Source organism: Mus musculus, chromosome 6, assembly GCF_000001635.26.
Source record: "Mus musculus strain C57BL/6J chromosome 6, GRCm38.p6 C57BL/6J".
Classification (NCBI taxonomy): domain Eukaryota; kingdom Metazoa; phylum Chordata; class Mammalia; order Rodentia; family Muridae; genus Mus; species Mus musculus.
Genome location: NC_000072.6, coordinates 40,919,799 through 40,946,776, shown reverse-complemented (window position 1 = coordinate 40,946,776; position 26,978 = coordinate 40,919,799). Strand labels below are relative to the sequence as shown.

General features: G+C 39.2%; 1 protein-coding gene and 1 further gene across 15 annotated transcripts; one reads left to right on the top strand and one right to left on the bottom strand.

Moving 5' to 3' along the window:
* Tcrb (T cell receptor beta chain) overlaps positions 1-26,978 on the bottom strand; it is a 667,076-nt gene that overhangs the window by 611,595 nt on the left and 28,503 nt on the right.
* On the top strand, positions 5,736-26,340 carry 1700074P13Rik (RIKEN cDNA 1700074P13 gene). 15 transcript variants are annotated; one of them, XM_017321780.2, is made up of 7 exons: positions 5,826-6,424; positions 7,527-7,594; positions 17,197-17,336; positions 18,097-18,265; positions 20,550-20,800; positions 24,925-25,070; positions 25,636-25,901. In XM_017321780.2, exons 3-7 carry the CDS (start codon positions 17,297-17,299, stop codon positions 25,783-25,785), a joined length of 756 nt encoding a protein of 251 aa, XP_017177269.1. In that variant the 5' UTR covers positions 5,826-6,424; positions 7,527-7,594; positions 17,197-17,296; the 3' UTR covers positions 25,786-25,901. The 15 variants fall into 15 exon arrangements, with proteins under 15 accessions (XP_006506756.1, XP_017177269.1, XP_017177268.1 ...); XM_017321779.2 differs by having other exon boundaries at positions 17,132-17,336; XM_017321778.2 differs by having other exon boundaries at positions 17,097-17,336.

The following is a 26,978-nucleotide window of genomic DNA, read 5'->3' as shown; positions in this document are numbered from 1 at the left end:
TAAGGAACTCCACATAAAACCAGAGACACTGAAACTTATAGAGGAGAAAATAGGGAAAAGCCTGGAAGATATGGGTACAGGGGAAAAATTCCTGAATAGAACAGCAATGGCTTGTGCTGTAAGATCGAGAATCGATAAATGGGACCTCATAAAATTGCAAAGCTTCTGCAAGGCAAAAGACACCGTCAATAAGACAGAAAGACTACCAACAGATTGGGAAAGAATCTTTTCGTATCCCAAATCGGATAGGGGACTAATATCCAATATATATAAAGAACTCAAGAAGGTGGACTCCAGAAAATCAAATAACCCCATTAAAAATGGTGCTCAGCGCTGAACAAAGAATTCTCACCTGAGGAATACCAAATGGCAGAGAAGCACCTGAAAAAATGTTCAACATCCTTAATCATCAGGGAAATGCAAATAAAAACAACCCAGAGATTCCACCTCACACCAGTCAGAATGGCTAAGATCAAAAATTCAGGTGACAGCAGATGCTGGTGAGGATGTGGAGAAAGAGGAACACTTCTCCATTGTTGGTGGGATTGCAAGCTTGCACAACCACTCTGGAAATCAGTCTGGCGGTTCCTCAGAAAATTGGACATAGTACTACTGGAGGATCCTGCAATACCTCTCCTGGGCATATATCCAGAAGATGTCCCAACCGGTAAGAAGGACACATGCTCCACTATGTTCATAGCAGCCTTATTTATAATAGCCAGAAGCTGGAAAGAACCCAGATGCCCCTCAACAGAGGAATGGATACTGAAAATGTGGTACATTTACACAATGGAGTACTACTCAGCTATTAAAAAGAATGGATTTATGAAATTCCTAGCCAAATGGATGGACCTGGAGGGCATCATCCTGAGTGAGGTAACCCAATCACAAAGGAACTCGCACAATATGTACTCACTGATAAGTGGATATTAGCCCAGAAACTTAGGATACCCAAGATATAAGATACAATTTGCTAAACACATGAAACTCAAGAATAAGGAAGACCAAAGTGTGGACACTTTGCCCCTTCTTAGAAATGGGAACAAAACACCCACGGAAGGAGTTACAGAGACAAAATTTGGAGCTGTGACGAAAGGATGGACCATCTAGTGATTGCCATATCCGGGGTTCCATCCCATAATCAGCTTCCAAATGCTGACACCATTGCATACACTAGCAAGATTTTGCTGAAAGGACCCAGATATAGCTGTCCCTTGTGAGACTATGCCGGGGCCTAGCAAACACAGAAGTGGATGCTCACAGTTAGCTATTGGATGGGTCACACGGCCCCCAATGGAGGAGCTAGAGAAAGTACCCAAGGAGCTAAAGGGAACTGCAACCCTATAGGTGGAACGACAATATGAACTAACCAGTACCCCAGAGCTCTTGTCTCTAGCTGCAGAAGGCCTAGTCAGCCATCACTGGAAAGAGAGGCCCATTGGACTTGCAAACTTTATATGCCCCTTACAGGGGAACGCCAGGGCCAAAAAGGGGGAGTGGGTGGGTATGGGATTGGGGGAGTGGGTATAGGGGACTTTTGGGATAGCATTGGAAATGTAAACGAGGAAAATACCTAATTAAAAAAAGAGAAAAAATTGCTATTAGCAAAAGTAGAATAACACACAAGCTGGCCTTATCCCTGATGCATGGTTCCTTGTATAATATGATGCTCACATTGTCTTTCATCTTCAAACCACCCAACATTTCTTGGAGATAGTAGAAGGGAATGCTCATTATTTGGAAATACTGGGTTCACAAATTTCTTACATTTTCTGGTTTCACCTACTGTCTGTCCTGTTTCAGTTCTCCAGGATCACCCTATATTCCTGTTCCCTCTGGAGAGACTTTTTAACCCATTTACAGAGTCATCTATGCAATCCCAACCCAGAACAAAGATATAAGACCTGGTAGAAAATACATCACAGCAGATAAGTCTACAAAATGCAGGTGTATTCCTTTGAGGACAAAAAGTTCTTGGGTTCTAGAGGGATTGCCTGGAACTTTCAAACCTTGCTGATATGCACCATTCTTTGCCTTGGGTCCTTGGAAGCTCTCCTCCAATTCCTCCATTTTCCACATGGATCACCATGAAAAGGTCTTTTTGTTTTGTTTTGTTTCCTGGTGAATAAATCTTACTTTTACTTAATACCACATAACAATATTTTTGTATCAGAGTATGATGTAATCAAGAGAATACAAAAATTAAAATTTTAAGTCAACATTTACTTCAAATATGAACCCATTACATTAAATAGAAAATTTAATAGCATTTTGGATTGACTTTTAGTATTTTCTACATATTTTTTCCTAATTTGGTGACTTTAGTCTTAGATACAGAGATCAATTTTTATTTACTTTTCTACCAGCTCCAAGAGGCAATACTTGTTTAGCTTTTATTAAAAAAATCACTCATAAATATACATTTGTGCATGTTATATGTTTAATTTAATAATATAGTCTGAAAAGGCTATCCACAATAGATAAGATAAACTAATTAAGAAAAACATTGTTATTTGAATACTTTATTTTCACTTTTTCTCTTTTCAGCTTTTTCCCACCATATTTTTATTAAGTTTTTAATTATTTTATTTATTTACATCTTAAATGTTGATTTCCTCCAGATCTCTCCTTCCAGAGTTCTTCGCCCTACCCTCCTTACTCTTAATAGAAACTGGAAGCAACCCAGATGTCCCTCAATCAAAGAATGTTTCATTTACATAATAAAAATGGTTTTAGTAGAGGCTCAAGACAGTATTCCTAGGAATATCTAGCACAAGACAAAGAAAGGGGCATGATGGCTGTCTTAGTTGGGGTTTTACTGCTGTGAACAGACACCATGACCAAGGCAAGTCTTAATAAAACATTTAATTGGGGATGGATTACAGATTCAGAGGTTCAGTCCATTATCATCAAGGTGGGAGCATGGCAGTATCCAGGCAGGCATGGCGCAAGTAGAGCTGAGAGTTCTACATCTTCATCCAAAGGCTGCTAATGGAAGACTGACTTCGAGGCAACTAGGGTGAGGGTCTTAAGCCCACACCCACAATGACACACCCATTCTAACCAGGTCACACCTATCCCAACAAGACCACACCTCCAGATGGTGCCACTCCATGGTCCAAGGATATATAAACCATCACAATGGCATTTGAGCAAAAACTCCTCGAATATATGGGTCAGGTTTAAAGTAGAGAAATAAGCCTCTACAGTAAGGTGAGGCAAGCACAGCACAATAATTTATTCAACTCAGAGTATTGTGACAAAATTCCAATGGGTTGGAAGTCTTCTCAACATAATTAAATTTTGTATTTATGGATGCTGTTAAGTTCTACATCAAGGTATCCATATTTATGGTTTCTAAGAAAGGCTGGTTTCCTGGTTTTTTACTGCATCTATAATCTTTTGGTATAGGTGAGAAAAGTGAATACAATTTGATGGTGACAATTTTCCAACTTTGTCTCTGGGTGATTTACTTGAAGACATCACTGTACAACCATCCTGTAGTCTAGGGTTTTGTTGTTTTTGTTGTTGTTGTTGTTGTTCTTGTCTATGTAGATAGACCTGTCCTTATTGTTAATCACATATCAAAAGGGATGTTATAAAAGACTAAGAGTCAGTACCATAATTTCTTCTGACATGATTGAGCAACCAAAAGATTTAAAAGTAGATGTATTCGTACATTTTGGAATTCACTGTTGTGAATCTCATCTGTTCTGTAGGCATGCATCCCACAACCAGATACTCTCATATGAGTTCCATATTTACATAATTTAAACACAAGACCTGTTACGTGAAAAATAAAACCAAAACATAGAAAATTTAAATAGTATTCAGTTTTCATACCTTTGAATTAAAAAAAACACATTTTTGTAAAACATTTTCAGAAAAATATCTAGATACCTAAAGAAAACTGTAAGGACACATGCTCCACAATGTTCATAGAAGCCTTATTTATAATAGTCAGAAGATGGAAAGAACCCAGATGTCCCTCAACAGAGGAATAGATGCAAAAAAAAAAGTGGTACATTTATACAATGGAATACTATGCAGTTATTAAAAACAATGAATTTATGAAATCCTTAGACAAATGGATGGATCTGGATGATATCAGCCTGAGTGAGGTAACCCAATCACAAAAGAACACACATGATATCCACTCACTGATAAGTGGATATTAGCCCAGAAGCTCAGAATACCCAAGATATAATTTGCAAAACACATGAAACTCAAGAAGAAGGAAGACCAAAGAAAACTTTGTAAAACTATTAAAATAGTTCTATCAAAATCCTACAAAGGAGAAAACAGGTATAGATACTAATAAATGTGCTGAATATACACACATCAGATTCCTATGAATATCGAACGATCTATGAAAATACATTAGTAATTCATCTATAAATATAGATTTGTATATTTTTAAATTCCTGGCTTCCCTGATGAATCCTAAAGTTACATATATTAATTAAACCATTATATTAATGGTTTGAAATACAAGAATAGAGAGAGTAATTGTAAAGTAAAATCACAGTCATAAAACACTCATTTCTCTTCCTCAGTCAGACACATCTATTTGACATAGTTCTGACTGTTAATCAAGTTAACGAAGCACAGAAAAGGTAATATTTATAATTTGAGTAAGTTGGCTCTCCAGGCAAACCTTATTCTCATTTCAGTACAGAAGGTCAAAGTTTAATTTCAGAATCAGAAACATTGCGCATCCAAGTATCATGGCACTGATAAGCCTAGAAAGTGCCAGTTCAAAGCCACTCTGAGCCACATGCAAAGCTCTTTAAGAAAAACAAAACAAAACAAAACAACCCACAGCCTGGCATGGTGGCGCATGCCTTTAATCCCAGCATTTCGGAGGCAGAGGCAGGACGATTTCTGAGTTCGAGGCCAGCCTGGTCTACAAAGTGAGTTCCAGGACAGCCAGGGCTACACAGAGAAACCCTGTCTCGAAAAACCAATTAAAAAAAAACCCACAATTTAAAAAGTACTGTTGTTCAGTTCAAGTTCTCACAAAAGCTTCACCAACCAATCACAGAAAGTCTTGAAAATTTCCAAATTGCAGCAACATGTTCATAGACTCAGAGATGCTGCTCCGTGGTGAGAGCCCTTGCTGCTCTCACAGGGGATCCCTGTTGGCTTCCCAGCACTCATGAATCCAGCTCCAGCGGTTGTGACCTCCACTCTTCTGACCTCCATGGGCACCCATGCAAAATATGACACATAAACAGAAAGACACATATACATACACCTCAAACAATAATAGTAATCATAATATCTTTAATAGTGTTTTATATTTTTTCTTTCTTACTATAGAATCACAGTACATGTAACTTTCAGAGAAGAATCAAATCATTTGATGAAGAATATTCCTTGATTTAACATGATTTTTAAGAAAACTTACTAAGAAATTCAAACATTGACAATTTTATTTATGTGTATTATAAATTTATCTTTTTAGCAATTCTGAACTGTTCATGGGAAATCTGGGGCATTAAATAAATCTAGGTGGCCATTATCTAGGTATTTTGTTGATATTTCTGTTCCTAATGTTTATTAAGTAAATCTTAACTGAAAATCTATTTGTAAAGTCATAAGGTAAATGATTGTTTTATTTATGTATGGCAATCCTTACCTAATCTTTCCTGCCCTGTGCTTTGCTTCATCAGGCAAGCATATCATTTTCAACTTCCATCTGCCAGTTTTCTGTCATTACACCTATAATCCCTGGGAGACCATAATCTCTGGAGCTCCATAGCCATCGTCCATTTGTCACGCCCATCATCAGAGGTGACTGACTACACAACAGCCCCGCTTTCCTCTACAGTCAACATTCCAAGGGCGCCTACTACTGTTATCAAATGTCTGCCTTGCCTGTCCTGGAATCATCGCCTGCAAATAGATTTAAAAAGAGCAGCCTTGTTTGGCTACCTTTGAAGTAGCCTCTGGTGCCTTAGGTCATCCCAAGGACTCATATCTAGGCATGGGCAATCCTCATACTGCCCGTACCCATCGCGATACTAGTCTGAATCTTTGAGATCTCCATACTTGCTTGTCTCCAAAATTATCACCTCTCTTGGTCAGGGCATCATCAAAGCTGTCTGTGCCAAGACAAGAAAGGCCCTCTAGCCTGTGTCCCTGGTCAAATCTTGATCTCTAGCTCAGCCAAACGAACAATCACCACGGTTAATACCCGGCAACGTCTGCTGGAATTCTCCGTTTCCTAGAGACTTCACTGAGACTCTGGGCACTGAACAGGAAATCCAGGTCCTTAAACTCAGCGTAACCAAAATCGTTCAAAATGTCTGGACTGCTGTGTTCACGGTTCACGTGGCAAGGCCATGGCACTGATATCTAACCATCTAAAGAATCCCTTAATGGAGTCTTCTCTCACATCAGAGGGCATGCTGTTCGCCAGGCAAGTAGTGTGTAGGGTGGCAACTTGGGAAGATGGCACCAGTTGACACTGGAGCAGCTTCATGGAACACTGGGAAGGATGAAATGGTCATTTGGAGGTGTCTAACTCACCCAGCCATCCTTACACACTAACTGTTAAGACATCTCCTTCCAGGTTGTCTGTGTCATCAACTGAGCTAACTAGTTTGGGGACAGAGACATTTCTCCACCAGTCCACCATCCTTGTGTGCTAGGGAGATGGTCTTTACTTCTTTCTGTCTTTTTGCTGAGGCCATCATGCTGTACAGGTATTTTTAAGACCATCTCGATAGGTGCCGTACAAAGTTAAATACACTGATCAAGCTCAGCTTCATTTATATTTAGCCAACATGTAGTCTACTAACATTTCTCCAAGTTATACGAACTTTGAAATACAGTTTCTACATTTTCAACTTATTTACTTTTAAGTCACTTGGCAACTATTTAAATACTGTATGAATAACACTATTGATTTTGTGTTTTATCAATATTCCTGATACTTTTAGACCTAAAATTACTTAATTCTTATTTTAGAAAATTTATTTGTTTTATGTGTATAAATATTTGCCAGCACATATGCCAGTGTGCTATCTGCCTTCAGAGGTTTGGCAAGCCCTTCATATGTTCTGGGAACCAAACCTCAGTCCTCTGCAAGGTCAGCAAATGCTCTTAAGGGCTGAGCCATCTTTTCAGGCCCAAGAAATTAAGCATTATCAGAGTCACTGATCATCGAAATATCTTTTCATGTTAATTCTTTTAAATGAAAAATTTATAAATAACTATAATTTTGGAAAGTTCTTTTTATTTATCTATGACCAGATATGTGCACATCTGTTTTATTATGTTGTTATTTATTAAAATATTATGCAAAGATTTAGAGTTTAGGGTACATGCTGTTAAGATATGCAAAATGAATAATATGTATTCTCTTTTGAACAATATACACTACATGTAGTCCTTCAAAGTATGAACCAGTCATTTAACTTTTTTGACATTCTGATTTTTGTAAATCCTATTTTCAAATATTTAAAACTAGTCTGCATCTATGTGCCTTGAGTAAGCAACCCTTTTGTTACTGTCCGCAGGAGCGGGGAAACAGTGTTGTGATCTGAAAGTAGCCTCTCTGCAGTCTCTAACACAGCTCCCTAAATTAGTAAGCAGTCTCTTATTCTCCTGATACTTGGATAAAATACCTTGACAAAAACAGCTTAAGGGAGAACGTGTTCGCTTTGGCTGACAGTTCTAGAGCGGACACAGTCCATCCTGGTATGAAGTTCCATGAAGCAGATCACTTTGCAGCAGAAGTCTGGGAGAAATGGGAGGGGAGGTGCAGGAGGGAGAGAGAGGGAGAAGGAGAGAGATAGAGGACAGAGGAGAAGGAAGAGGCAGGACAGTCACACAATAAAACCTCCAAGCCCATGCTTTCTCTAGGAACATTCTAAAAGTTGCTTCACCTTTACAAATAACATGGCTTTCTGGGGACCAAGCACTCAAACACATAACCCTGTAGGGAATGTTTCACATTCTAACAGCAACATGGCTTTGGGCCTTGATTTTCCTCAATGTAGGTAACTTATTATTTAATTATTTTATTGGTTATTTTATCTACATTTCAAGTGTTATCCCCTTTCCCAGTTTCCCCTCTGAAAACCCCCTATCCCACCCTTCCTCCCCCTGCTTCTATGAGGGTGCTCTCCCACCCACCCACCAACTCCTGCCTCACTGCCCTAGCATTCCTCTACTCTGGGGCATTGTGCCTTCACATGACCAAGGGCCTCCTCTCCCATTGAAGCCAGATAAGGCCCTGCTGGAGCCATGGGTTCCTCCATGTGCATTCTTTAGTTAGTGGTTTAGTCCCTGGGAGCTCTGGGGGGTTGGGTCTGGTTGGTTGATATTATTGTTTTTCCTATGGGGCTGGAAACCCCTTCAACTCCATCAGTCCTTTCCCTAATTCCTCCATTAGGGTCCCCGTGCTCAGTCCAATATTTAGCTGCAAGCATCCCCATCTGTACAGTAAGGCTCTGGCAGATCCTCTCAGGAGACATCAATATCAGGCTCCTGTCAGTAAGCACTTCTTGGCATCAGCAATAGTGACTGGGTTTGGTGGCTGCTATGGAATGGATCCCCAGGTGGGACAGTCTCTGGATGGCCTTTCTTTCAGTCTCTGCTCCACTCTTTGTCCCCATATTTCCTCCAGACAGGAGTAATTCTGGGTTAAAATTTTGAGAAGGGTAGGTGGCCCCATCCTTCAAATAGGGACTGTGTCTAAATACTGGATATGGTCTCTACAGGTTCTCCCCTTTGTTTGGGTATTTCTGCTAATGTCATTTCTGTTGGGTCCTGGGAGTCTCTTGCTTTCTTGGCATCTGGGACTTTCTGGTTGCTACCCACAGTTCCCCATCCCCCATTGCTACACACCTCTGTTCAATTTCCTCACACTCTGTACAGCTCCCCTGTCTCCTTCTACACCTGGTCCTGTCCCCTCTTTTTTCTCTTCCCCTCTTCTCTTCCTCCAAAGTTAAGTCCCTCCCACCCTCTGTCTTCCATGATAATTTTGTTCCCCCTTCTACGTAGGACAGAAGCATCCACACTTTGGTCTTCCTTCTTCTTGAGCTTCATATGTGACCTCCTATTTTATGCACCCAGTGATTTTAAATTTCACTACAGATGTAGAAAGGGAAAAAAATATGAAGTATTTCTATGTAGCTATAATACTAGTAATTACTAATTTCTTCTTTATTAAATTGTGTCCTTAGTATATGTGCCTTCAAAGGAGCAAAGCTTTAAAGAATACTTTACCAAATCTTTGTGCTACAAACTAAACGTGGCAATGATACTCTTGTGCTCTGAACTGCATCAATCTAACTGGGAAGAGCCAGGCAGTGTACTCCAAGCAGAATCTCTCTATTAATTAAAAGGATTTGTCACTGAGAGAATTCAACTGTAAACAAGTAGAACATGTTCCATTTTATTTATCCATTATTACCTCAGAATACAAAGTTAAATTGAGTTTTATGTTTTAACATCCTATTATTTACAAATTATGTCACTTATTAAGCTGAGGCAAGAATTTAAACACATTTATGAAGGGATAATAAGAACTTGACAGTATTGATACAATATTTTTAAACAATTATTACCCTAAATGGCACATGGAGAATCAAGAGTAGAACTGTTTTGTCAAGTGGGAAGCCTTTCTTCAAATTTGAACCATGTCTGCCTTAAGCTTTGTGCCATCCAGTGACAAGGCACAATTAAAACCAAACCATAGAATGTTTTATGAGACGTGTATTCCGAGAAAACTGTTCAGACAAAGGAGGGGTCATAAAATAATGTCACACCATCCACTGTGGCTCACAACTGTAATCCCGGGACTTGGAAACTCAAAGCAGGACAATTTCACAGGCTGGCCTTGAACTTGCAACCTAGCACAGGGTGATCTCAAACTCAGTCCCTCTAACAGTGAAAAGCATGCAGGTAAAGGATCAGAACTGCCCTATGGTTTTTTTTCAGCAGGCATATGCAGTGCATTTAGTTGTATGCTTTGTGCCAAGAAAATAAAAAAAAGTACATTGAAACAGCTATTAACATAACATACATAACAAGTGTACAGGGTTTAACATAATCCTTTGGGCAAAAGTGCATAACTAGAATATTATATTTTATAAGAAATATGCAGCTTTGTACCATGAGTTGAATACAACTAATTTCATATTGCAGTGAACGGTCCCCACTAGCTGACTTTGCAGCTTCCATTTCCATTGCCATCTCAGAAAGTGGGGAACACTAACAAGTGGTCCTGCATTGTCTTTCATCTGTCAAGGTGTGAACTCTATTTTTTTCTTTTACTTTTCAGTGAAATCTCTCTTGTGGCACCCATGGCCTTGAGTGTCAATGACAAATCTGGAGGTATAAATAGCTATGGAGAAAAAGCCCTTTTCCTATTGCCCAGTGCAGGACTAGTGAGCAACCTTGAAGATCTTTCTCTCCCTGGTTCACCTTGGAGTTGCTGATGAGTCTTTCAAAAGAATGCATCCAAGAGATATACATTGCATATAAATACATGATTTGAACTTAGAAATCAACAATGGCTGTTGAATATAGGATCTGAAATCAAGATGGTAGAAATATAGGAAAACTAGTATGTAGCATTTGTGTATATAAATGTCTAATTTTCATCAGAGAAAATTCATGGAAACTAAGTGTCCAGTGTATGAGGCATGGAGATATGGAACATGTTCTCAACTTCTTGGCAGGCTCCCTGAACTAGGGAAGAAAAGGAAACAGTAGTCCACATTAAAGAAGTGATGGTCTTGATCACTAAAAATATGGTGTTAATGGTTAAGTGTAAGCATGAAGTATAAGCATGAAGAGTTGGTTATTTCCCAGGGAAAAGGGATATAGCATGGCAAAGATATCTTTCTCATGTGCCACAGATAACCTTTACCTGTGTTTTTAGAAAACTGTTGATGAATTCTTGTTAGTATAAAGTCACATTTTATTTGATTGGGGGAAAAAAGAGGGAGTTGTCTATTTTAATATTAGTACTACCAAATTTTTATTACTTGTAATAGCTATTTCTGGTTCTCAACTTTACTATATCTGGAATGAACTACAATCCAGAATTGGAAGGATCACCTGTGACCCAGATCTTGAGGCTGGAAGACACAAGTTTCTGACCTGGATCTTGGAATGGAGATCTTCAGGCATAGTGGCTATGAAAACCTTAGGTCCAGGCAAAGTAGTGCATGCCTTTAATCCCAGGAGACTAAGGCAAGAAGATCTCTGAGTTCAAAATCAGCCTAGGGCAAAACAAGTCCCAGACCCAGGCATGATGGTACACACCTTTAATCTGGGCCACATCTTCTGCTGGAGACCTACGTAAGAACATTGGAAGAAGATAGATTTGCTCTTTTTCACCTGCTTCCATTTACTTGCCAGCACATCTGTAGGAACCTACTTCTACAGAAGACCAGGTAAAGCAAATTTCACAGGAAAAAATTAATCCCTCTGAGTCTAATAAACCAGCAGTAACTTTCTCTGAAGAAAATACAGGGGCAAGACAATATTGGTATTCCTCAAGGCTCACCAATGGGTTTTTCTAGACCTATAACCAGACTCAAGGCAAAACAAACCCCTAGACAGGGGGGAAGAAAGTGTAGTTTGTAGGCTTCACCAATAGCCTCTCATAGGCTCTCTTCATGGTGCCAAGCTTCAACTCCTTTGCATGACTCCTTCAGCCCTGCACCTTCATCAGTGTCCTCCCGTGGCCTCTCACAATGCTGAGCCTCAGCTGCTCTTCATGACCTCTTCATGCCTTCAAAACCAGTTCCACCTGGGTGACTCTTACATATTATCAAGTCCAGCTGCAGCACGAGGTACAACACTGGCTATCTCTGGAACACAGCTTCTCTTTACTCTCAGAAAACACTTCCCAGAAGATTTCATCTCAATGACATTGTTCTTTTTAATCATCAATAATTTCTTAGCTCCAGCTAACCAGCATCGATAGTCCCAGTAATACAAAGGTTTCACCTTAGTAGCTCTGATATCTTGTTAACTCATAGCTGATTCTTCAGCCCCAGCTAACCAAAACCACAGAATCTTCACAATCAAAATAGCAATAGCCTTGATAAGAGTCTTTAATCTTCCCTCTAAAATATCACAAACCAGGCCTCCATAATTTGTACTGTTCTCAACATTATCTTCCAAGCTCCTACAGAACATCTCACAGAACTCTTAACACTTAATGGCTCTTCTAGCCCAAAGTTCCAAAGTCCTTCCACAGTCCTCCCCTAAACATGGCCAAGTTGTCACAGGAATATCCCACTATGCTGGTACCAATTTGTGTTAGTCAGGGTTTCTATTCCTGCACAAACATCATAACCAAAGAAGCAAGTTGAAGGGGAAATGGTTTATTCCCTTTTCCTCCTCCTCCTCCCTCCCTCCTCCTTCTCTTTTCTTCTTTTTTTTCTATTTTTTAAAATCTAAAATCACAGCTTTTCTCCATTTTACTAAACCACATCAACCAGTATGTCCCTTATTCTCCAAGATCTTGTTTTCCAAAAGTGCACTACTTCTTGTCATGGAGTCTACGTTGAATATTTGGATCTAAGTGATAAAATTTCTAGGAACTAGGGTCTAAAATGGAGGAAATATACCACTGAGCGTGCAGCTTTGTAGAACACACATGGTTTCCAGTCTCATGTCCTTTCTGCCTTACCATTACCTAAAACGAATGTAGGCTCAAATAGTCAGCCTCTGAAATCATGAGCAAAACTAAATACTTCCTCAAATTATCATAGATATTGATCCAAATAGTGAAAAGCTGGTGATCTCACCACTAAAGTAGCTGTGATCCTCTACAATAATCTACCCCTGTCCCAGCTCACCAATCATCCCAGATTGTGTGTGAAATTAACTAATTAACTAAGGAGAAAAGTTTAAATGGTGAATGTATATACATTTAAGTTCTAGGTTCTAAAGATGGTGGTTATTTATCTGTGCTTTGAGTCCAGCCTGAGAATGGATCACACACACACACACACACACACACACACATTCATGTGTGCACATAACACATGCACAAACACACACATGCACACACCCATCCACAAACAAACACATTCAAATACATACACATGCTTTCTCTCTCTCTCTCTCTCTCTCTCTCTCTCACACACACACACACACACACACACACACACTGCCTTAGTTCCTTACTGGCTGTCTCTCAAGTCATCATTGCCTCGCCAATCATGCAAGGAAACGTCTACAGTAGAAATCCTGCCACTGAGTTCCTGTTGTCATTTGGAATGATGAGAATGATGCAATGGAAAGGACACAATGACAAGTGGAGCCTAAGCACAGGTAGCATTGAATAAATGGAGTAGGCTTAAATAAGGAAGCACACCAGGGAACCGCCCACTTTGGTGATAAGGTTAAAAAAATGTGTAAGTCAGTTCAAGTAGCCATCACAAAACACCAGACCCCACAGGATTAAAAGTCATATACACTTCCCAGCTTTGGAGGGTGCTGAGTTCACAATCAAGGTGAAAGAAGGTATTGGGAGGGCTTGAGTCCTGATTTTCTGGGGTGCCTTCATACCTCCTGTAATCATGTGGTCACCTGAACTACCTCTGGTCCTTCCATCTTAAAAAAACAGGCCATCATGGGATGTCCACATTTCCAAATTACTCCACCCTGATTACTTCTCAAGCCCCCTCTGTTTTGAACAATCTTACTCCAGGTCAATATTTTAACACAACTATCAGAGGAATACAAGCATGTTGTCCACAGGATACTTGGACAATAAACAGTGTACAGGAAGATGGTTACAATGTTACCAGATGTCTAACCCTTTTAAATTCTTGCTGATTTTTGATTGGATAAACCTCATGTAGCTGCTTGTATTCTAATGCTAATTATCCCCAAAACTGTTTGTACAAGAGGGTCTTCATATAGCTCTGGGAACCTGCCCCCAGTTAATTTTGATCGGTAAAGAAAGATGCCAACAGCCATTAGCTAAGGAGGAGAGACAGGGGCAAGATTTAGAGTTCCCGGCCTTGGGACTTCGAGGAAACAAGAGAGAAAGAAATCAGCCATGATTTAGAAGAGTGTAGAGAGAGGAGAGACACAGAGGCCACAAGGGGTAGAGAAACAAGAAGAGCACCCAAGACTCTTAGACCAAAAGAAGTGGCCCAGATGGCTGATGAATTGGAGTTAAGAGCAGCCAAGTAGGAACATAAAAATTAATAAGTAGTAACTCAGAATAATCAGTGGGAGGTATATTCTAGCAGCATGGAGGTTAAGCAGTCACTCAGCTACTGTGCTGCTTAAGGCATATTAAAATACAAAGGCACTGTGTGTGTACGTGTGTGTGTGTGTGTGTGTGTGTGTGTGTGTGTGTGTGTCTTTCATTTGGGAATATAAACCTTTGAAGTGGGGGTAGCAAAGCCTACGAATATTTAAATATTAATACTACACTCTGAGTTAAAATGTAATATTACTGTTTTTTATATTAGCTATTTATTTCATTTACATTTCCAGTGCTATCCCAAAAGTCCCCCAACCACTGCCCTACCCACCCACTCCCACTTCTCGGCCCTGGCGTTCCCCTGTACTGAGGCATATAAAGTTTGCACAACCAATGGGCCTCTCTTTCCACTGATGGCCAACTAGACCATCTTCTGATACATATGCAGCTAGAGACACGAGCTCTGGGGGGTACTGGTTAGTTCATATTGTTGTTCCACCTGTAGGGTTGCAGATCCCTTTAGCACCTTGGGTACTTTCTCTAGCTCCTCCATTGGGGGCCCTGTGATCCATCCAATAGCTGACTGTGAGCATCCACTTATCTGTTTGCTAGGCCCCAGCATAGTCTCACAAGAGACAGCTATATCTGGGTCCTTTCAACAGAATCTTACTAGTGCATGCAATGGTGTCAGCATTTTGGAAGCTGATTATGGGATGGATCCCCAGATATGGCAGTCTCTAGATGGTCCATCCTTTTGTCTCAGCTCCAAACTTTGTCTCTGTAACTCCTTCTATGGGTGTTTTGTTCCCAATTCTAAGAAGGGGCAAAGTGTCCAGACTGTGGTCTTCGTTCTTCTTGAGTTTCATGTGTTTAGCAAATTTTATCCTGTATCTTGGGTATTCTAAGTTTCTGGGCTAATATCCACTTATCAGTGAGTACATATCATGTGAGTTCTTTTGTGATTGGGTTACCTCACTCAGGATGATGCCCTCCAGACCCATCCATTTGCCTAGGAATTTTATAAATTCATTCTTTTTAATAGCTGAGTAGTACTCCATTGTGTAAATGTACCACATTTTCTGTATCCATTCCTCTGTTGAGGCACATCTGAGTTCTTTCCAGCTTCTAGCCATTATAAATAAGGCTGCTATAAACATAGTGGAGCATGTGTCCTTCTTACCGGTTGGGACATCTTCTGGATATATGCCCAGGAGAGTTATTGCAGGATCCTCTGGTAGTACTATGCCCAATTTTCTGAGGAACCTCCAGACTTATTTCCAGAGTGGTTGTACAAGCTTGCAATCCCACCAACAATGGAGGAGTGTTCCTCTTTCTCCACATCCTTGCCAGCATCTGCTGTCACCTGAATTTTTGATCTTAGCCATTCTGACTGGTGTGAGATGGAATCTCAGGGTTGTTTTGATTTGCATTTCCCTGATGATTAAGGATGTTGAACATTTTTTCAGGTGCTTCTCAGCCATTCAGTATTCCTCAAGTGAGAATTCTTTGTTTAGCTCAGCCCCATTTTTAATGGGGTTATTTGATTTTCTGGAGTCCACCTTCTTGAGTTCTTTATATATATATTGGATATTAGTCCCCTATCTCATTTAGGATAGGTAAAAATACTTTTCCAATCTGTTGTTTTCCTTTTTGTCTTATTGATGGTGTCTTTTGCCTTGCAAAAGCTTTGCAATTTTATGAGGTCCCATTTTACTGTTACCCCTAAGATGAAGCTAAAGATGTTTCTTAAGTGGAAAATCAATAGGCTGTTAAGTGTAAAGTCACAACTAACCTCATTATAATTTCCTTAGCTCTCACTAAGTTACTTTGTTTTGATGAGAGGAATATGGAGAGAGTAGGAAGGGAGAAAGAGAGGATGAGTATGATCATATTTTATTATATACATTAATAAAATTCTCAATAAAATGTATAGGTGAACCTATTTACTAATTGTTACCTATCTCAGGATGAAGGTGGCAATCAAGAAATTGTCACGTCAGATTTTCTTATAGAAAAAGAATATAGTTCATTTGGAAAAAAACAGTAATCAAAATAAAAACTTTTTTAAAAAACTGGTTTTATTTACTATTCTAACCAAATAGTATCAGCAGGGTAATTTTGCCCCAAACTTTTATGAGGGTGAGGAAAATTATGTGAGTTTTAGATGGAGAAATTCAGAGTCAAGGTGGTTTTGCAATCAACTGAGAAACCCCAGTTCATTGAATAGAAAATGCTTAAGGATAGCTAATATTAAAAAAATAAACTTGTATCTTACCCCACTGTTTATGAAGAAAAAAAGAATTTGGAAGGTTTACATCTGGCCTAGTGAGAAGATATAAGCATAAGGACTTGTTGTGGGAAAACAAAGGAGTGAGCAAAGACTTACTGGAGTCAGAAATAAAATGTGCCGAAGGCCTGACCCAAATCTTAGGGAAGATCATATTCTGTGTTGATTGATTTTCAAGTTATAGTAAAGTGAGAAGATTTCATAGCCAGTGGTGTTTGCTAGGAGTCCAGGACTCAGGTAAAGTTCTGTCTTGTCACAGGAAATCTGAAGAACTCATTGAGTCCTGATTTTGCCACTAACTTCTATAAGAACAGTAGACTTCTCAGTTCCAAAATGGGAGGAGAAGAAAACTAGATGTTGATAAGTGCATTGTATACATCAATGTTCTAAGAGCCTCTGAAGATGGCAAAGAGAGACTGTAAAGACAGAGATACCCAGGGAGGCAGGTTAAAAGTCAAAATCAGGGACCAGGGAAGGAAACAAAGAAAAATCATGTCACAAAGAGGGGAGGGAAGCAGTCAGCAGGCACCTTTGGTGACTGGGAAGGGTTTTAGTATCACACAGGAAGCACCAAGAACCAGTCTTGGTCCTCTTCTTCTCCACCTACATTAGAGTCAAACCCTGCTGACTCCCGTACATCTTGATAGATCAGATCCCAAGGAAAGAATTTGAAGATTTCTGTAAGATCCTTGCCTTTTCCTCCTGCCACAAGTGTTTCTCCTTCAGCTGTTCTGGGCAAGGATCCAGGCGTCAAGATTGCGACAGTTGACAGTGTGACCACCTAGTTTGCTCTACTGAGATTATAGCGCGATATGAAGACTTTTTTCATCTTCACTCTCTTAAGTCTCGCAGGTGAGTCTAGAGTCTTGTTTCTCTTTAGGGTGAGGTCCAGAAAGGTGTATCAGTGGTTGACATAAAGGTGATATAACGACCGGTAGCTTATGAGATAGGACGGGGGATGAAGAATCATTTTAAAGACGAAATTAATTGCTGAAGGAAATCAATGAAAAGACTCTCATTTCACATATGTTCCCAACAACATGTTCGCCGGGTGTCTCTGATATCTGGGAGCATTTTGAATACCCTTTGTGCCAAGGCTTTGCAGAAACATCCCTAGGAACTTCACAGTAGGCACTTGAGCACAGGATTTCCCATGAACAGCCACCATTCCTTTTCCCTGAAAAGATGTTACGAAATTTTGGATCATGAAGGGAGGTGGGCTAATTTTTAAGTTTTCATGTGTTTTTTTTTTTACTGCCCAAATCAAAAAGTGTTTTATTTATACCTCTATTGTTGGCAAAAGTTGTTAAGAACTAATATTTAAAGTACTTACTGATTTTATTAATTTCACTAACATACAGTGTTGTCAGAATTTCTGATCAACATCAGAAGAGCCCATGTGATAGTATTAGACAACTTTGATATAGTTATATCTCAACAAAAATAGCCATTAGTTTCTTTAATATATACAGATTGTATATATGACATTATGTTATGTGAAATTTTTAAATGTCAAAATTAAAGACCTTGATATCTTCGAATAACTTTGATTAGAGAAAGCTACCGTAACTAAACTAGCTTACTAAAATTTTTGTTTCTGTTCTTTCTCTAGTAGCTAATACTCCCAAAGCCGTTCTGAAAGAATATAACAATTCAGAAGAATACTTACCAGAGAATTTTAATGTTCCTTATATGGTCTATCTGCAGTCCAGCCCAGAGCCTTGTGTTGGGACTCTCATTGACCCTCAGTGGGTGCTCACCGCTGCTCATTGTTCTTTACCGTAAGTGGTTCCTTACTCCTAAGAGCTTGGAGGGATCTGTGCTATTGAAGTTAGTCTGAGAAGCAACTTTCCATACTTTGCATGGAATTAGAAGTTCCAAGAACATAGAATCTTCTTACATTTTTATGCACTTCAGTATAGAAATCAATAAGAAGTCTTACAAGCTTTATTTCAAATATTCATCAATAAACATCCATCAATCATTTACTATACCATAAGTGCTATTCAAATAAACCATTGAGAGAACAAGATAGTAATAACTTTTTCCCATGAAGTGTACATTCTGATATAAAGAGTAAACCAAAGCAGAGAAGCAAAAAATAAAACAGTAGAGCAAGGTGTGGGATGTGTCATGTGTGATGTGTATCATGGCAATGTTAGGCCTCTTTGAAGATATGAGGCCATCTGGAAAAACACAAGTCTGCTAAATGAATAAAGCCTGAGGATGTTCCAGACCAAGGGAACAAGGCTGAGTAGTCTCTTACGTAACAAAGGTTTGAGGGTACGACATGTTTAAGAATCAGTGCTGACAGACTATAGGGGTGTAGTCACAGGATGAAATTGAAGGCTTGGGTGGATATTGCATCATGTAAGTAAATAAGAGAAAGCAATGAAGCGCTGTGTAATATAAGGCATCTCTTGAAAAACCCATCTGTCAATCATTCTATTGTAATGAACTCAAATAAAAACACCACACAGCTAGAGTAACAGAATCACTCAAGCAAACACTGCCCAGTCCCAAATTCCATATGTCTCATTGAGTTTCTATACATTTAGAATGGCCACTCTAAAGCCATGGCACATCACTTATGGATTTATGGCTTCATTATCAATTACATTTGTATGTACTTATTCACCACAAGAAGAAAAAGTTATGACAGAATTAGAAGGAAAAAATGTAGTTTTAGTAGGAGGAAAAAGTATATCTCCTTTCACAACCCATGTGTTTTTTATCTGCATGTTATACTTCTTTATTAAACAGTACTAAAGCACACACTGTCCTTCTTTCTATGTTATTTTTTAACCAGGTGTATATTTGCTTAATATATACATGTATATAGTACAAGCTAGGATACACATATAAAGAACATTGTGTCTTTTACTTTCTGAGAATCTATTTTTGTTGTGTGTCCAGAATCTATTGAGATGATGGAGACACAACTAAGCAGTTAACAGTACATGCTGCACTTGCAAGAGGACCTGGATTTGGTTCCCAGCACCCACATACCTACTCCCAACTCAAAGTTCCAGGAGAATTTTATGTCCTATTCTGACCTTCAAAAATACTTGCAAGTACATGGTACACATTAATACATGCAGGCAAAGTACTCATACACACAAAAGAAAAGAAAAGAAAAGAAAAGAAAAGAAAAGAGAAGAGAAGAGAAGAGAAGAGAAGAGAAGAGAAGAGAAGAGAAGAGAAGAGAAGAGAAAAGAAATTATTTGATTAAAAAAATATATGAGTAAGTTTTACTCAGAACTTTGGCTCCATTTCACACTTAAGATGCTTAGCCTTGCAGTTGTCCAAGAGAAGTTAAGCTCAACAGAGTGTGGAGGCTTGCTCTCTACATTAGGATGGTTACATAGGAAACAAATGCAGTTGGCATGGTGCTGGAGCTTGCAAATCAGACTTTCTATTACCCATAACTACTATGAGCTTCTTTTAAAATGGAATGGGTTTTTTGTTTGTTTGTTTGTTTGTTTTTTGTTTGTTTGTTTGTTTGCTATGCTGCATGACTGGTTAGTTTGTCAAAGGGGCATCTATCTGGCTCTGAATTTGTCTAGAGAATATGACATGAAATGATGACTTGGTATCTCTACAACACTATTTATGTGGTTTTAAGGATCTAGGAAGTGTAGACAATGCATGACAAAATAATTATATAGTCCCAAGAAGAGCAGTGGATAAGCTAAGAATGTTAGAAGCAGTTGGGTACTGCTCAAAAGCTGTCTGTACAGATATGGAGTATATAAAGAGCACTGAAACCATCAAATGTTGTGAATTCTCTACTGGCTGCTAGTTCATATTGTTCAAATCTTAATTAGAATAGGATCTATTGAGTTGGCTATAGATTGATCATCCCATATGCTTGGCAAAAACATAATCATCCTCTAAAGACAAGGTTTTATACACAATTGTATACACAAGGTTAGTAAACTTTAACTATGGAGTTGAAAAGTAAAGCTAAGGTGATTGGATAAATGACTTTTTACATTTTTTCTAATAGTTTGACATTCAGTGACTGTTTTCTCTTCCATCTCTCTGCCTTTCTTTTCCCCCAAGAACTAAAATCCGACTGGGAGTTTACCGACCCAACATCAAAAATGAGAAAGAACAGATATGTAATTACTCATTCACTGTAGTCCATCCTAATTTTGATGCAAAATTACTGAAAAATGACTTGATGCTGATAAAACTCTCATATCCTGCTACTATCAACATGTATGTGGGAACTATAGCCATAGCTATGGAACCAATGGCATTTAATGAATCCTGCTTCATACCAACATGGACCTGGAATAACTACAAAAACCGTGAGTGTTTGGCCCTGATTTCTTCATTCTGAGGAAATCAGGGCTGGGAAAGATGTAGTTGAATATACATTATAGAAAGTGGTTATATATATATATATATATATATATATATATATATATATATATATATATATATGTCTTAATCCTGAAGTGATTACCAGCAAGACTTGGCCTCCCAGGAGGTGACAGGATAAACTCATGATACTGGTGCAGGGAAGCTACTCCAACAGCAACAAACAGGGCAGGCAGTAATTTAGAGATTGTGCTATTTCTATAATACTTGAGATCTGGGACTAGTGAATCAAATCTAAATAGATTTGAAAAAATTTGGAATCCTCATTGACTAAGATGATATTGAAGGTAGAGAGGGTGGCCTTCTCAGTGGAAACTGCTGAAAGCCTACCATGCACTTCTTAGAAGAGAGGTTAAGAGAAGAAACGCAAACTTTTTGTGATGGGTAAGGGTGCTTTCAACTCTCTACCACAGAGAACTCAGACTGTGTCTAGGACATATGGGCACATTCTTTCCACTGGAATAATGAAGACATGTTGAAGGAGCACAATCTACCCTCTAGCCAGGGCTGGTTCTGTTTAGAATATAATTTTCATACTTTGTACTACAGGTGAACATGCCTCACTTGTGGGGGCAAACTTGGAGAGTTCATAGACAAGATGGCTGTTATAGCATGCTTTTAGTTATGTCTCTAACTTGATACTTGTCATAGGAAAACAATCATATACCATAGTATGAGCATCCATCTCTCTTTCCTATGGACCCAACATGGGCAGAATAGAGAGATCTGCTGTCTGCAGAAGCTACTCTTCCAACATTGCTTTCTAATACTCTTATTAGTCCTTGATGGCTGTTCCTTCCTGTGATTGCTTATTTTAGGTTTTCTCAAAGTTTCTTGGTCAGGTTTAAATCCAGCTTTTTGGTGTCATAAAAAGAAAATAAGGCCATTCCAAATAAGTAGGTTTTTTTTCCACATAAAATAAACTATAGGAATGTTAATTTTCTCAATATTTTGCAACTTTTTACTTTAGAAACAAACTGTCTAGGAATCTAAGAGAATATTACTTATCAATAGCAAAATACATTTTTTTCTTTTTTTATTAATCATTCCATTCGTTTATGTCTCAAATAATATCCCATTTCCCAGTTACCCCTCTAGCAACCCCTATCCCACATCTGCCCTTCCACCTCCCCTTTGCCTGTATGAGAGTTCTCCCCCACCCACCCACACTCTCCTGCCCCACTGCTCCACTATCCCCCTACTCTGGGGCATCAAACCTCCCCAAGGCCCCAGGACCAAGGGCCGCCCATCTGTTGCTGTCAGGCAAGGCCATCCTCTGCTACATATGTATCCAGTGTCATGGACCCCTCCAGGTGCACTCCTTGGTTAGTGGTCTAGACTCTGGGAGAACTGGGTAGTCAGGCCAGACTGTGTTGTTCTTCCAATGGGGGTGTGATCGCCCTCAGCTCCTCCAGTTCTTCCTCTAACTTCCCGACCAGGTTCCCTGAGCTCCAAGCATCCACACTGCATTGGTCAGTTGCTGGCCAGACTTCCCAAGGAACCACCACATGAGGTTCTAGTCAGCAATTGCATCTTGACCACAGTAACAGCTTTGGGTTTGCTCTCTATAGACATGATGGATCCCCAAATGAGGCAGTCCCCAGTTGGCCCTTCCTTCAGTCCCTGTTCCATTTTTTGTCCCTGTTTTTCCTTTGGACAGGAACATTTCTTGGTTTAAAAACTTTGAGATGTGTGGGTGGCCTCATCCCTCAACCAGGGGATGTGCCTATCTACTAGAAATGGTCTCAACAGGTTCTATCTCCCCCTTCTCTGCATATATTGGTTAAAGTCTTCCCTGTTGGGTCCTGAGAGCCTCACATTTCCCTGCTGTCTGGGATCCTCCAGTGGCTGTCCCCAGTACCTCATCCCCACTGCTACATTTTTTTGTTCAATTTCCTGACCCTCTGTATCTCTGACATATCCTCCAGTTCCTGATACTGCCCTCCATATTTCCTCCATCTCCTCTCTCCCTCCAGGTCCCTCTCTCCCTCCATCTCCCATAATCATTGTGTTCTCCCCTCAATGCAGGACTGAATCATCCACACCCTGGTCTTCATTCTTCCTATGCTGTGGGTTGTATCATGGGCATTGTGAGCTTTGGGCTAATATCCACTTATTAGTCAGTGCATACCCTGTATGTTCTTTTGTGTTTGGGTTACCTCACTAAGGATGGTATTTTCTAGTTCCATTCATTTGCCTCAGAATTTCATGAAGTCATTGCTTTTAATTGCTGCATAGTACTCTATTGTGTATATGTACCACATTTTCTGTATCCATTCTTCTGTTGAGGGACATCTGGGCTGTTTCCAGCTCCTAGCTATTATAAATAAGGCAGCTATGAACATAATGGAGCATGCATCCTTGTTACATGTTGGAGCATCTTTTGGGTATATGCCCAGGAGTGATAATAGCTGAGTTCTTAGGTAGAAGTATTTCCAATTTTCTCAGGAACCACCATACTGATTTCCAAAGTGGTATTACCAGTTTGCAATCCCACCAACAATGGAGGAGTGTTCCTCTTTCTCCACATCCTTGACAGCATCTGCTGTCACCTGAACTTTTTATTTTAGCCATTCTGATTGGTGTGAGGTAGAATCTCAGGATCATTTTGGTTTGCATTTCCCTGATGACTAAGGATGTTGAACATTTCTTTAAGTTCTTCTCAGCCATTCAAGATTTCTCGGTTGAGAATTCTCTATTTAGCTCTGTACTCTACTTTTTAATAGGGTTAATTGGTTCTCTGTAGTCTCCCTTCTTGAGTTCTTTGTCTATTTTGGATATTAGCCCTCTATTGGATGTAGGGTTGGTAAATATTTTTTTTCTAAATCTGTGGGTTACTATTTTGTACTATTGACAGTGTCCTTTGTTTTTCAAAAGTTCTTTTCTTTTTTCAATTTTAAGAGGACTCATTTGTTAATTGCTGCTCTTAAAGCATAAGCCACAGGTGTTCTGTTCAGGAACTTTTCCTCTGTGCCTAAGTGTTCAAGGCTGTTCCCCACCTTTTCTTCTGATAGATTCAGTATCTCTGGTTTTATGTGGAGGTTCTCGATCCACTTGGCCTTGAGCTTTGTACAAAGAGATAAGAATGGATCAATTTGCATTCTTAGTATCTTGGTTACTACATAATGGTGTTTCAGACAATGAGGAGAGATATGTAATAGCAATTCTACAAAATTTATTTTACAGTTTAAAAAGATCCTATCAAAAGTATTATACCAAATTTTTTATATTCATATATGTTTAGATACATAATTTGTTACAGTTGTGTGACAACATTTACTGAAGTCACATGCTAAGCGTGTTTATAACCCAGGCATGACAAACTATAAAATGTAGCTTAGATAAGTAGTAGTCTTTACAAATTAGATTTGTATAAGTACACTTTGCCTAGTGATACATTTATCAAAACATTCCATTGTTATGTGAGGCATGACTTAAGTTTTGGGGCTAGCAAAATGGCTTTTCTAAGTAAAGGCACTTGACACCAAAACTAATGGCCTGAGGTCAATACCCAGAACTGACACAGTCAAAACAAAGAATTGAATCCCACAAGTTGTCATTTGACCTTCATTGATCCACTTTGGCAAAAGTACATGAAGACATGCACACATATGTACACATCCACAAACATATACAAACACTCACAATAAATAAATATCTTAAAAGAGTAATTTTATATACATTTTTATGTGATAAATTTAAAGAAGGTGAAATAAATACCCAGCAAGGTTTGTAGTAGAAATTTTAGAAAACAGAGATATTGCTTATTTTTCTTTGTGGACATTTACAATCTCCATACAACATTTTCAAAACATTATGAATTATGCACAGCAGATAGAAATATATGTCTAATGATGGATAGATGAAAAATTTTGGAGTCTACTTCTCCACCATGGAGATTCTGCATGAGGAACTCTGAGAGTGATTGGAGTGTCTATGGCTACTTGCATTGAGTATTCTCAGGGATTAATTTATTCACAAAATAGGGGCTGGTACAAGGTCCCTGGTCAGAACAACAGCTCTAAATCTCATCTGTCTTTTTTTCCCATAGTTAGTGATCCTGACATCTTGACATGGATAAATGAGTATTCTCTTTCCCCAAGTGACTGTTTGGACACTCTTCATCAACAGAAACAAGAAACAAGAATAAACATTATGTGCATAGGACATTCACTTAATGCTATGTCTGCAACTAAGGTATCATTTCTTTCTCCATGCAAGAAAGTAGTACAGGGCCCACTAAGAAAGGAGGTTGTGTTGGAATATCAAATATATCAAAAATATCCCCCACCGATTAAAGAGGAGAAAAGCTGAAGTCCCTCTCCTTGACTTAACATTCTTCAATGTACTTCATTCCCCTCCCCAATCTTAGAGTGAGAGAACTCTAGTGTGGACCACCTGTCCTTCTCCTACTTGCACTCAGGTTATATAAAACTTCAATTGAAAACAGAGAGAACACAGCAGATAGAATTAAAAGTTATCACTTCTTCCATACAATGGATTGATTCCCCCAGGTGATTTGGCTACTGTTACATGCCATATCGTAAGATTATTCTTTTTTTTTTTTTTTTTTTTGAGAGGGCTTCTCTGTGTAGTCCTGGAACTCACTCTGTAGACCAGGCTGGCCTTGAACTCAGAAATCCACCTGCCTCTGCCTCCAAAGTGCTGGGATTAAAGGCATGTGCCACCATGCCCAGCTCTTAAGATTTATTCTTGATCTGTGACAACAAAGTAACATTGACATCTTTTATCTTTTTGTCAGGAAGTATCAGCTGCTCCAGCCATCTGCAGTGGGAGGGTGCATGGAATATTGTCCTGGGGGAAAGCAAGTGTAGCCAATGGAAGCAAAGGCTTCTTCACTGAAATTCATCCCTATGCAAGATGGATCTTAAAAATGATACGATCACACTGAGAAGTGACACCACTCAGTATAAAATCATGCCGTCTGTACAATGGATCAACAATTCATCATCTGTCTTATTGAAAAGAACCCAGGGAAAACACCCAATAAAATATCACCAGAAATCTATGACTCCTATCTTTATCATAATGTAAACTTTGAGAACAATGAGAAATTTAGTAACAAACTTGTTTATTCAGACACACACAAAAAATGATCGATCACCAGACACTTAGTAGATTCTGATTGTGCTAAGAGAAATGTGTGTGACTATGAAGTATCCTTTGTCATAATTCAGACAATTCTGTAATCTTGTAATGATTACTCTAATGCAGATGATCAATAGTCTACAGTGGAACATAACTCTAACTATTCTGCACAGTGGGAGAATAACCAAGGAAGTAGATAAACTAAATATAATTGATTAAAAAACCAAAGAAGTATATACCTGTTATGCATCCTCAAATTTATGTGTATATAACAACACTTGAGGGAGAAAACTGGCTTTAGGGGAAGGAGAAATAATATAATAAAATAATATAATAAAATAATTTTATGTGCCCCACAGTCAGTTGCTGGCCACATCTAAACTGCAAGCTGCTCTTTACCCATCTCTTCAGATCTCATCCCATTTTCCCCAAGTCCTTTCTCTTTGCTCCCTGACCGGTGCTCCGCCACAAGCCTGCCTGGCCTGGAATAGGCTTGAAGTGGGATTCAGCGTTGAATGATGCTTTTAAGACTGCTGTTCTTCAGATATCATATGGACAACTAGCTCTCTAACTATACCAAATGCTTTCTGATAACTTCTACATGGTTCTAAAAACTTTCTTGCTATTCTATGGTTTAAAAAAATGCTGACTTCAGCAGTTTCAGCTAAACCTGACCCCCTGAGATCTCTCAGATACTAAGCCACCAACCAGGCAGCATACACTAGCTAGTCCAAGGCCAGCAGAGGACTGCCTGGTCTGGCCTCAGTGGGAGACGTGACTAACCCTGGAAAGGCTTGAGGCCCCAGAGAGTGGTAGGCCTGATGTGGGTATGGAGGTGGCATCCTCTTAAAACAGGAGAGAGGAGGAATAGGATGAGGAACTGTGGGAGGGCAGATTGTGAGAGGGGCAATGACTGGACGGTAAAAAATTATAAGTAATTTTTAAAAACCAACAACACTGTCTTCTTTACTCTTTAACTCTATGCTTTATAAGCAT